The sequence below is a fragment of the Cariama cristata genome, unplaced genomic scaffold, assembly GCF_000690535.1.
Source record: "Cariama cristata isolate BGI_N322 unplaced genomic scaffold, ASM69053v1 scaffold22045, whole genome shotgun sequence".
NCBI classification, from domain to species: Eukaryota; Metazoa; Chordata; class Aves; order Cariamiformes; family Cariamidae; genus Cariama; species Cariama cristata.
In genome coordinates this window covers 1-12,905 of record NW_009616076.1, presented here as the reverse complement: position 1 = coordinate 12,905, position 12,905 = coordinate 1, and the positions used below count along the sequence as shown (strand labels likewise).

The 12,905-nt window shown below is 40.4% G+C and overlaps 1 protein-coding gene across 1 annotated transcript; it reads left to right on the top strand.

Moving 5' to 3' along the window:
* Window positions 1-6,725: 6,725 nt before the first annotated feature.
* Window positions 6,726-12,592, top strand: ELOVL2 (ELOVL fatty acid elongase 2; the record flags this gene model as incomplete). The annotated part of the gene is made up of 5 exons (XM_009700062.1): window positions 6,726-6,803; window positions 7,897-8,068; window positions 9,308-9,432; window positions 11,667-11,801; window positions 12,427-12,592. Coding segments are annotated over 5 exons (639 nt in total), but the record flags the coding sequence as incomplete, so codon positions are not given.
* Window positions 12,593-12,905: the final 313 nt, after the last annotated feature.

The following is a 12,905-nucleotide window of genomic DNA, read 5'->3' as shown; positions in this document are numbered from 1 at the left end:
CTTCCAACCATAACGATTCTATGATTCATTTGGGAAAGTGCTCTTATTTTTGTCATTGTGAGATGAACTTTGTGACCTCAAAATAAGAAGAAAGCTTGGGACCACTTACTTCCCCCACTCTGGAATAACCGGTGTCCTGCTAGCTCTGATACTCCAGCAGGATGAGAGATCCAGCATGGAGTCCAGCTGTACATGTTGCAGGTCCGGAAGGCAAACCCTGGTTGTTGTATTACAGAATTAGCCAACCTTTTGGAGAGGACACCATGCATGCAATTATTGGACCTCTAACTAGATCCCTGTTTTTAGACACTGATAATCTTCTGAAGCATTTCATTCTAAAATTCACTTTAAAAAAAAAGCAAGGAAAAACAAAGTCACTCCTCTCTCCTTCCTGATGCACTATCCTGAGTGTTTGCTTAGACTCCTTTTCCTTGGGGTGTGGCCAGCAGATAACTGCTTTCAGGACTGTTTTACCCAGATCTATAGATCCAGGGAGGAAATGCCATTTACAAGGACTAATAAAAATTGCCCTCTAGTCAAGGGAAATAGGTGATTCACAGTGTTGCAAGTTAGAACCTTCTTTCCCCTACATAGCCCAATTAGTCTCCTTTCTTAGTTTAGCAAGACCCCCTTTGTTTCAGAACAGTGGTAGGATCAAGTTGTTTTAATTGGCCTGGGGGCTGGAGAAAAAAAACAGTAACACATACATGTAGTAACATCAAGAGGTTTCTTGCTGTTTATTCCCACAGGAAGCACAGTAGTGCTCATACTCCCACTCTAAACTTTTGAGAGGAATTTCAGTTATTTCAATACTAATTCCATTATTAGTTTTTGGCTCCCCCTTCTGACCTGTTTCCGGAGAGAAAGACAATATACTGGATACACTGTTTCAGTTAGAAGGGCCCTATAATGATCATCTGGTCCAACGGCCTGACCAATTCAGGGTGGTCAAGTTAAAGCATATTATTAAGGGCACTGGCCAAATGCCTCTTAAACACTAACAAGCTTGGGGCATCGACCACCTCTCTAGAAACCCTGTTCCAGTGTTTGACTAACGTCAAAGAAATGCTTCCTAATCTCCAGTCTAAACTTTCCTGGCACAGCTTTGAATCATTCCCATGTATCCTGTCACTGGACATCACAGAGAAGAGCTCAGCATCTCCATCTCCACTTCCCCTCCTCAGGAAGCTGTCAAGAGCAATGAGGTTGCCTCTCAACGTCCTTTTCCTCAAACTAGACAAGCCCAAGCCCTTAGCTTCTCCTTGTAGGACACATCTTCTAGCCCTTTCACCAGCTTTATTACCGCCCTCTGGATGCATTCAAGTACTTTAACATCCTTTTGAAGTTGTGGGACCCAGAACCTCACACAATACTCAAGGTGAGGCCACATGAACATTGAATACAGTGGGATGATCCCCTTTCTTGACTGGCTGGTTATGCTGGGTTTAATGTACCCCAGGATGAGGTTTGCCCTCTGGGTTGCCAGGGCTCCCTGCTGACTCACACTAAGCCTGCTGTCAACCAGCACCCCCAGATCCCTTTCTGCAGGGCTCCTCTCCAGTCACTCCTTTCCCAATTTAGACTTGTTCTCAGCATTGCTCCAAGCTAGGTGCAGAATCCAACATTTCAACTTGTTAATTTAATCCCATTAATCATAGTCCAATGCCCCAGTCTAGCTAGATCCCTCTGCAAGGCCTCTTGTCCCTCAAGAGAGTCAACAGCACCTCCCAGTTTGGTATCATTAGCAAATTTGAGAATGGTGCATTCAACTCCCGCATCCACATCATTGATAAATACCTTGAACAGCTCTGGTCCTAGACTTGAACCCTGAGGAACATCACTGGTGACCAGCCAGCTGGTCCCTCACCCTCTGTCTTTCTCCTGTGCTGGGACAAGGGGGAACGCCTTGTTGCTTCCAGGCATTTTTCTCTCTGAGAAAGCCCAACATGCACAGAGCTTTTTCTACAACTCAAAGAGCACAGAGAAACTGTGGTCAGTAGAAATAAGAATACCCATTGAGAAAAAAAAAATCAAGTTCCTTTCCTTTCTAGCCTACCTGTAGAGGATAGATACAGGAACAAGCTACAACTGTGAGATTTTTGAGGCTGAAAGCTTGAAACAAGCAGCGTGCAGGCCTCTGGGTTCCAGCTTTTTGTGCTTAGTCTGATACTTAGCATGGCGAGAGCCATTGGCACTGTCTTCTGGCATTTGCTGTCTGCACCATCCCACAATTTCTTACAGAGGAACCAGTTCTCAGTCCTGAACAATGTGATTCCCTTTTTTTTAAAAAAAAGGAGGCATGAGTTGGACTGCTATAGGAAAGAAACGGTTGTGAATCCTCATGCTGTTTATATTCAAGTAGATGAGTAAAGGTCATTTATTGGTGTAAAAACTGGAATCTGTTAAGAACAACATTAGGGCAACAGAAAAATATGAAAACTCTGCTAATTAACAGGATGGTGCCGCTTAGCAGAAATTTTTCACAAGGCAGCTCTTTCCTCTTTATGTGGTCTGTTTTTCTGAACAGCTTCAAACAGTGCATGTGTTAATATTATTTTCAGGACAGGCTGCTGAGAATGCAAAGCATTCAAAGAATTGTTTTCTAGCAAGAGAGAATTTATGTTTTGAGAGAGCAGATTTCTCATCTCTAATACATCCTGCACTTGCACCATCTTGCTGCGTGATTAATAATACCATCAGCTCTGCAAAGTCATGAGAGTGCTCAGCATATGAAATGGAATATAACTGAAACAGTACATGTATGACTTTGGTACCAGAGGGAAAAAAGACCTAATAACTGAATATCTTGTGTCCAAGTACCAGGTTCTATTCCAGATATGCAACTGTCTCATTTAGTACTGTTGACTAAGCTGCTTACCTTCCACATCATCGATTGCCAACATGAAAGTCATGGCCTAGGATCACCAGGGCCCCCAAAAAAACCCGTTCTCTACCTTCCAAGTTTCCCCACTAATTTTTTATTAGGAAGTGAGCCAGAAATCTTGAAAATTAGCTTGCAAAGTAGAGCAGTCAAAACTCAAACTGGATTCTTCTCTCTGAGGAGACTGAGCAGTATGTAAGGTACCTACAATAGAGAATGTTGAGCTACAGAAAAGCTGACATTAAAGAGTAAGATTAAGAGAGGCAAAACAGAGCTTCACTCTAAGCTGCTGGCTCTTGAAACACAGATACAAATCAGAGGGCACTCTTATGCCAAGTTAAACAGCTGTGGAACTGGCACACAGGATGATCTGCAAAATCTGGGATTATACAGAATCATGGAAGAAAGAAGACAAGGAATTAAAAAAACAGTCAGAGAGAATGATATGCTTACACCAACGCTTACGCTCCATTTCCATGCTGACGAATTATGATGTGTTGCAAATGTCTCAAACACCAAGTTCAAAATTTGTGATATTGAAAAAAATACTTATTTTATTTCTGAGCCTTTGAGGATTTTCTCGTCTCATTTTCCAACATGAAAGCTATGAATGGAATACTTGAAAAAAAATAATCTTTACAAACAACCAAGACAAGGAATTAAAAAAAAGTAGGAAACTCTCCTAACCTTTAACACACAAGAAAAAAAAAAAAACACACAAAAGAGATTTTTGAAAAATCAGAGTATTGTAATCATATACAAATCAGAACATTTGTAAAAGAGACTTACCAAAAGATTTAAGTTAGCAAGTTTTTCTAGCAAATTTCTGTGACCCAAAATTTCACCTACAGTAGCAGAAAATTTTATGAGGTTAGATATTTTCAGCAAAGCAACAAAATAAGTTACTTGTTAAATGAAAAGAGTTTGAAAGAGTAAAGTGTTTTTGTAATTGGAACCTGACAAAAAGGTGATTGCCAAAGATGCACTTGAAGAGAAATTAACAAATGTGACCAATTTAACCATAGAAAAGATACGAATGTACGATATGGAATGCAATAAACTCAATCAGGTGAAATTGTTTTAATTAAATTTTGTAAAGTAGTCTAAAATTGCACACCTCAAAAGATAAAATTGTTTAAGACATTTAGATAAAAAAATGTTACAAGCACATTACATCATAGAGCTAAGTTACAAAATGGCATGTAAGTGTGAATACAACAAAATGCAAACTGTAGCTCTTACCTTAACAAAGCAATAGACTGCTTTTGCAAAGGCAATTTATAGTTTCTGAGTAAAATCAGGAGAATGGGTCTTACCTGGTTTATGACATTGCCTTTCACAAGAATGGAAAAGCAGCCGCCTCTTCATTTGTTTTTACGGTTTTGTGGGGGTCTTGATTTCAACTCCACGCAACCACAAGAGCTAGACATTGTCCCACTATTGCTGACTCCTACCTGTAAAGCCAAAGACGGTTTCATTGTAGCTGAATGAAAAAAAATAAAATAGCAAGAGGCAGTATCATTTACTTCCTGCTCCTATTAGTAGAACTAGCAGCAGAGGTTTTTGGCAGAGCTGTTAATGCTCATGTTTGAGGTTATGCCTTACCAAAGCTCCCAGATGTCACCACTGCAGCCTGCCAACATCCAGGATGCTGCCTCCAGATCTGCTCCTGATATTCCAGCCCCATTTGACCATATTTTTCCTAGACAAAAACAAGCTGATAATTCCTTTCTCTTCAGCATTTCTCAAGTAACAAGACAGAGTTGAAGGTAAATTTTCAACAGCCTGTCAATGTTACTGTACCTGCCTATTCCTATTGGTTTGGGGATCACTCAGGCAGCTCTCATTTGGAGACAAAAATCCAAGGCAGTAATGTGTACAACGAAGGCCCTGAAAGGAGCTACCCAGAAAAGTAACCAGGTAGTAACATCTCCCCATCCCTCATGAAGCTGCTAGCTATTGCCAGCTACGGCATAAGCACAGATCTGTGAACCAAAGCCTTACCACAGGAAGGACAGCTGAGAAACTGCATGCCCTCTGTCTCCTGCTCAGAGAACAGAAATGACCCCTTTTCCACTCAGCTGCTTTTTGAAAGATAATAGGAAAATGATGTGGCATAATTTGCTTTTCTCAAGGAGCTTGTACTCCCTTCACTTCAGCACCTCTACAGCTTAAAGTAGTTGGAGAGGTGCAGCCCATGGCCCCTCACTTCCCATCTTCCTGCCACAGCAGAGAAAGGAGGAACGTCAACACATCCCAGCCCTGCGTGCTTGCAAGCACATCACCCAAGCAAAGGCCAGCTTCGCTAGATGAGTTGTGATCTCAGCTGCACTGAACATTTATTTTGAGGACGTCTAGGTGGGTTTTTGTGGTTTCTGATAGTTTTAGACGCCAGTCCCAGCCTGTTTGGTTTGGTGACCCCTGCACACACTCTAGACGAATCCACCGAAACATAGGCTGTTCCAAAAATGAATGGTTTTGTTTTGGTTTTTATATAACAGCTACCCGCAGCACTCATTTAATGAGTTCTCATCGCTCTCTGCAATCTCTGTGGGTTATTTTGGCCACAAACACCAGCTATGTTGGAATTACAGACAATGACAGCATTACAATTCAAAGGAAAAATACTAGAGGAGCCTTGCTCACCAGATTTTATTGCTTTTTAATGTAAATTTATAGCAAGCATTCTGGGCTATTTACCTCTCCAGATGATGTAATCAAATTTTTTTATGTATTTACTTGAGGAATTAATTCAGTTTGATCAGTGAGACTGTTGCTGCTTTGCTTTTGTATAGACACATTAAACACAGAAGACTCCTTTTCAGTTTGAAGTGGAGGGAGAAGTCTGTACAGTTGCAGATACAGACCATCCCCATGAAAGTAGTGCCAGAGTTGAAAGCAGCCCACTTCTCACTGCATCTTGCAATTCTGCATATTGCATAGCACTTCGATATATTTATTCCATCGTCACTCACTGCATCCTGTGTAGAGAGGGATCCAGATTCCGGGAACATGAATTGCTCATTTTGGCCTTAAAGCCGCTTTTCACACACTCAATAATAAGCAAGACCTTCTTAAAATCAATGGACTGTGCAGAGCATTTACAGACAACAAATTATGCTCCCTATTCTGAAAGAGCTGCTGAATGCTGTAGCTGGTCATTACTATAAAAGTGTTCCACATCAAAAGACACCATATGGCTTCTTCAAACTTTCTGCTCCGTCACAGTGTATTATCCTGACATTTCATTGCTTTGTCTGCTTGCTAGTATGATATGTGCTAAATCTAAGAAATTGCTTGTGGGTGTTCACGGCTCCATTCAACGTTATACCCACTCGCCTCTACTTCCTCATGAATTTAATAGTTGAGGATAAAGGATATGTGTGTTGCATTAAGAAATATTTTTCCCATTGAACTACTTTCGATTCCCGTTCTGTTTGCTTGCATCAGAAAAATTTTTTCAAGGATTATTTTGCAAAATTAGCTGTGATAAGCTCTGTTGGTACTACTTCAGGTCAGAGATACAGTATTTAAGAATGAACTTTGGTGCTAGGCTCACAACATTAAGTAACAGAGATTTTAAATGGCTGTTTTGAAGGTTCTAAAGCAAGAGAAATGCAAAAGATGCACAATTTCAGCATATATCACCAACATAATCTGATACCTTTCCCCTTTCAAAACAGAAGATACTAGCAAGGTATCTGGTTTAAAAGTATCAGCCCATAGAAGGAGTGGGAATCTACTGTACTTCTTGAGCTGCTTTTTTCATTAAACACAGAACAACTGCAGGGTTATAAACTGCTACATCTGTTCATGAATATAATTGCTCTGTTTTCTGCTCTAGCTCAGCCTTGCCGCATGGGGAGGAGGCTACAACTTGCAGTGCCAGAACCTCCACAGCGCAGGGGAGGCCGACATTCGGGTGAGACACAGCCCCCAGCATCCCTTCTCTCCACATCCCTGGGGCAACACTTCCTCATTCATGGCAGTTATAAGGATGCTATTGGTGACATCTTTAATGTGCGGGTTTTAATCAGGTTGCCTAATAGCTGGTAGCAAATAACGGTTATCTTTTTGATTCAATACACATGCATCCTTGCAGTGGAAAGCATGACAGGGACTACTTTGAAGATTCATACATCAAGATCTGTGGTGCAAATAGTGTTGCTTGGCTATTAAAACAGAGGCTATTGTTCATTTTAAAAGCTGGAACAAGAATCAGTCATCAAAACTGTAACTTTTGTTGGGCTGTAGCTGGAAATTGATTTAAGGCCAAGTCTAAACTCTGGAAAATAAAGATACTTTTGCTGGTTTACCTCATCTCTAGTTTCAACACTTAAACTGTGACAAAACCTTATTTCTGCATCACAGTATTACCCTTCTGTCAGTCCTCACTTCCTAGATAACATCAGAGGTCAAGGGCATAAAGATTGTTTAACTTACATGATTTTTTCCTCAGCCCTCAAAATTTCTTGTGTTACAGCAAGGAAAACGTCAGTTAAATAACTTTTCCCATCAACAAGGTGTTTTCCCACTTTTTGTTTTAACTAGCTGTCTTTAACTGTCCTAGGACATATCTTGAGCTCTAATAAAGTGTCTCAGCTCTAGAGCATGGTATATTCCATTTTATTGAGTGTCAAATTTGGATTATTTAAAAAGAAGCTACCAGCACAATGTTTAGTGCCAAGAAAGAATAAATGCTAGCACCGTTAAAAAAAACCATAACTCAGACACGACAGTATCTTTGAAGAAAAATTAGAACAATTAGAAAACTCTTCCTCAAATTTTGTATTTCTTAAATTATATTTAGATAATGACATAAAAATGATGTGCTCTTTTCTAAACTATCTAAATCAAAAGGGAAACAAAATTTAAGTCAGAGCTTGTACTCCTCTTTCAATAGAATATTGAGAAGCCTTTTGGGAAGTTGCAAGCCTAGAGACTAAGTACAGCAATATTTAAGCCCTTTCATGGTCAGGTATTGATCTCCTGCTCCTTTGATCTTTCTTGTGCAGGTAGCCAACGTGCTGTGGTGGTATTATTTTTCCAAACTAATTGAATTCATGGACACTATCTTCTTTGTACTGAGAAAGAAAAGCAGCCAGATCACCTTTCTTCACGTGTATCACCATGCCACTATGTTTAACATTTGGTGGTGTGTTCTGAACTGGATACCTTGTGGGCAAAGTAAGTCTGTGTTCACCTCATCACCTGGGGTATGTCACCTACTGCTGAAGGGGAACCACATAACCAAGAAAACTGTGTCACTATGCTGTACTGTAGCACCTTTAAGGTTCAGAGCCTTTCAGAACACTTGCAGTCCTCAGTAAAATTAAAAGCATGGTTAAAAGTTCAGGCCAAAAAATATCTGAGCGTTGGACCCTAGATTTTCCACTTAGCTATCACAAAAATCCCATTTTTACTTCTCTTCAAACCACTTTTAGGGAGGATAACACTACTGAGTAGTACCCAAGAGCAATTACATATAAAGATCTACTATAGAAGCAGTTGTAGGAGGAAGTCATGACCCCCAGTAAACTCCGTGTCACTCTCGACAAATAAACTCAATAGCATTTTTTTATGAATTAAACCTCTCTCAGGACCCCCAACCCCTAGAGATCGATGTTAAGTAGGGGAAGTAAGCTGAGTAAAACCCCCATAATCCAGGAGGAGATGGTTAGCGAGTTGCTGTGCTCATAACTTTATGGGCCTCGATGAGATTCACCCAAGAGTAAGGAGAGAATTGGTAAAAGAAGTTGCCAAGCCTCTTGCAATAATTTATCAGCAGTCTTGGTTGACACAGCATCAAACACATGAACATACAGCAGATATAGAGTACTGCTAGTGGTCAATAAGGTACAGAGGGTATTTAATCTGCTTGAGACAGTGTTTACTAAGCATAACGAATAAGAGTGGCAAAGTATTAATTGAGGTGAAATTCTGGAATCATGCATCTAGCAGAAGAGCCACTGAAGAAAGTGAGAGCAATGCTCAAACAGAGCCACAAGAGGCTAGTTTAATTCAGAGCAAAGCCCTTACTCCATCAAGGAGAGGGTGTGCCTCCCAGGGCCCTAAGCTACAGTACCTGCTGCAAAGTCACCCACAGTCGTGTTTAAAGCTTACAGCAATAATGGAGAGATATACAAAGAATGTTTAGGAGAGAAACAAAAGCAATAATCTGGAAACTACAGAATAGAAAAAGCAAAAGGAGAAAATGAAAGATATGTGCTGAAAACACAAGATTCAGCATGACAAAAAGCCTGTAGGAAGTATCCTCCAGTTCGTCAGTCGTCCCTAGGATAGCACCTCTTCACATCAGGAATGTCTTTAGCAAAGGATAAAACACAAAGGGAAGCCTTACTGTATGCAAGAGACATCGCTGGCAGTAATCTCGTCTCTCACTTTTTGGGGATTTTTTTTTAATAGGTTTTTTTGGACCCACTTTGAATAGCTTTATCCATGTGCTTATGTATTCTTACTACGGACTGTCAGTGATCCCTTCTATGCACAAGTATCTCTGGTGGAAGAAATACCTCACTCAGGCACAATTGGTATGTATCTATTTTACCGTCATTTTTTAACCTCCAGAAGTCCATCAAAACACCAGACAAAGCAAAAGTAATGATAGATTAAAAAAGTGTCATTTACAGAATTCAAATAAAATAAAACTATCATAGACATTGTCAGTAGCGCAGACTAGCATAGCTTAATAAAGGAAACAATGCTCAAATATTTTCTAAAATACAGTGGAAACTCTGCAGTCCATAAAATTCCATTATTTTGGTCTCTTCCATAGCAAATGGGTACTGCTCAATCATGGCAGATGGATTCTGCTAAATCATGGCAAATGGACTAATTAAAAAAAATTATAAAAACTGTCTGACAGTCAGCTCCAAGACAGACCCACTGCTGGTCAAAGCTGAGCCCATGAGTAAAGCTGGGGGCACCTCTGTGATATAATAGCTAATAAAGGCTAAAAATAAATGCTACACAGCAGCTGAGAGGGGAGTGAGAAAATGGCAGAGAAACAGCCCTAAAGACACCGAGATGGGGGGAGGGCAGAGATTTCCTTGCAGCCCCTGGACAAGAAAATAGCAAGGCTGGTTGTCCCCTAGCAGCCCATGAACGCCCACGGCGGAGCAGATCCCCACCTACAGCCCGGGAAGAGCACCATGCTGCAGCAAGTGGCCATGCCCTGAAGTATGGCTGTGGAAGGCCCCATGCAGAAAGAGGCTCCTAGCTGGAGCTGTGGCCTGTGGAGAAGAGCCCACACACAGGTAGTTTTTTTCTAGCAGGACCTGTGGGGCACTCACCCTGGAGCAGTCTATTCCTGAAGGACTGCATCTCATGGAAAGGACCTGCACTGGAGCACTTGAAAAAACTGCAGACCATGGGAAGAACCCAAGTTGGAGATTTTTGTGCAGGACTGTCTCCTGTGGGAGAGACCCCACAGTGGAGCAAGGGAAGATTTTTTTCCAATCCAAAGAAATAGTCACTGACTGCTCATCCCCAAACACTGCCTCCCAATCCAACCCCGTCCCCGTCCCCGTTTCCTCCCCCTCGCCTCCCATACCACTTGGGAAAAGGAAGTAGGAAAAGTCAGAAGTGACAGTGAGCCTGGGGAGAAAGAGGCTTAGGGGAAGATGGTTTTTAGTTTTATTTCTCACTATCCTTCTCTGTACTTAATTGGCAATAAATTACATTAATCTTCCTGAAGGCAAGTCTGTTTAGCCTGTGATAATAAATGGTAAGTTTTACTAATTACCCTCTCTCCGCCCTTATCTCAATCAATGAGTGAGTTTTTAAAAAAATCTTATTTTCTCCCCCTGCGCTACTGAGGAGAGGGAAGTGAGCTGGGTGGACACCTGATAGACAACCAACATTAAGCCACCACACTGTGATACAACTACAAAGATGTAAAATAATGTAAACAACTTCTTAGACAAGACAGAAGTTGTCTGACTTTTAAAAGTTTATTCCAGCAGTTCCTGTGCCAAAAGGGCTAGGCTACATTAAAAATTTGTATCAACAAGATAAAAGGCTTTATTTGAAGTAAAAATCATTCCAGTTTTTTTATGGTAGGGCCTCTTCATACTATTTGGGACTTCGGATGTTTGCAGTTAGCTTATAAACACCTGTGGAGAAATATATTTGCCAAATGCTTCTCTGAGCTAAGACCATCTGTGCAGCTGAAACACACCGCTCGATTTGAAATGCACCCCAGCACACTGGATCGCGGGCACAATCAGCTGGCTGGGGAGAAGCAGATTCACCAGCGTGGCATGTGCTTCACAATCTTAACTACAGACAGTCTGCTGCAGTTCCTTCTCCGTCTCGTTTTTGCTTCATTTCTCCCCATCTTGTCCACTAATGCAAAAGTCAGCCTACCTAAAATTCTCCTTAGACCTGTGATCTCCATTTTTTGTTCGAACTTCTAAAGCAATTGCCTGGAGTCTTCAGTGTTTTCTCACGTTTCTGCTCAATTACAGAGACAACACTGTAGCTGGCACATCACGGTCTGGAAGATAGAACTAACCCTACTAAAAAAACTTTCATGTTGCTAACTAGGACTATAAAGTCATATTTTTAGAAATCTCTGACATCTCACTTTTTTTAATTTCATAAGAGCACCATTTTAACTTAACCTTCAGAATAGATACACAAGTTAAGAAAGAGATCATTTCAAGAGTATGCAACACTTCAAAAACAAGAGTAGGTGTTAAATTGATTTAGCTGGAACGAACCCCTTCTCAGTAAATAGTCATGCATGATCATTCCTCCACAGATCCAATTTCTGCTCACTATTGTGCACACACTAAGTGCAGCTGTGAAGCCATGTGGATTCCCATTTGGCTGTCTCATGTTCCAGTCCTCCTACATGACTACGCTGGTCATTCTCTTCATAAACTTCTACATTAAGGTAAACAGTCTTCCAAGCTCTCTCTGACAAGGATGGGGGAAAAGCATCAACTTTTGGCTAGCAGTCTTTATGAACTCATATGTAGACTTAGCATCACTACTAAAAACATGTTTACATTAAAAGATATATCAGTTAAGGATGATATATACAGTAGTGTCTATAATAGAGAGTTATTCAGTAACGATGACCCTCCCATTGCAGCTCAGCTCTTTCGTACTTGTACAGCAAGCCAGATACCGCATTCAGGACTTAGGAGGTCTGGATTTGCTCTGTTGGGCAACTTTTTGAGTCTTCCTCCTGGGAAAAAAGAAACAAATATCTCTGCATTGTTTATTTCAACTTTTTTTTTTAAATCAGGAACTGCTCCAACCTGCCTGCATACATACAGTTTTTAGTGAAAAGTGATTAGAAGTCTCTTTTGACATTTAAGTAACGTTCCAGTAATACTAGTAAGGTAATACCACTCATGGCAGTGAAAATAATAGAGTTTCCTTATGCTGTATGAAGCAAATATATACATCTGCATCAACAAACACCACACAGCTCCATTTTACAGTAAATCATAAGCAGTGTTCAGGCGGCACTAAATAAATCCAAGTATTTACTTTGGCTTTTGCTTTTACAGACATACAAGAAAATACCTTCAAGAACAGCCACAAAAGAAACCCCTGTCACAAAAGAAATCAAGAATGGTTTCCATAAAGACTACTTTGCTGCTGCCAACGGATTCCTGAACAATAAGAAAGCACAATAAGTATAGTATTTCCTATGATTTTTTCTAAAAAAAAGACTGAATTATAAGCTTTAGCTTAAAATCTGTTTGATTACATTTATCAATTCTTTGTACCAGACAGTTATTAATGTACTGCTATTTAGGTTTTTAACAAAACAAGTAGAATTACTTGTCCTGTCAAAGATCACCATCAGAAAAAAGGCAGCCAGTATCTTTCTCATACAAAAAAGAAAACATTTCTGATTCCTAATGCTGAAACAAAAAAGCCTTATAAAACACTTGATGGATAAAGCCATCAATGCTTTCAGGTTAAGACTCTAGTCAGAATAATGCAGTGAGCAATTTATGTGCACGTGAGGCGTCTTGAGGCA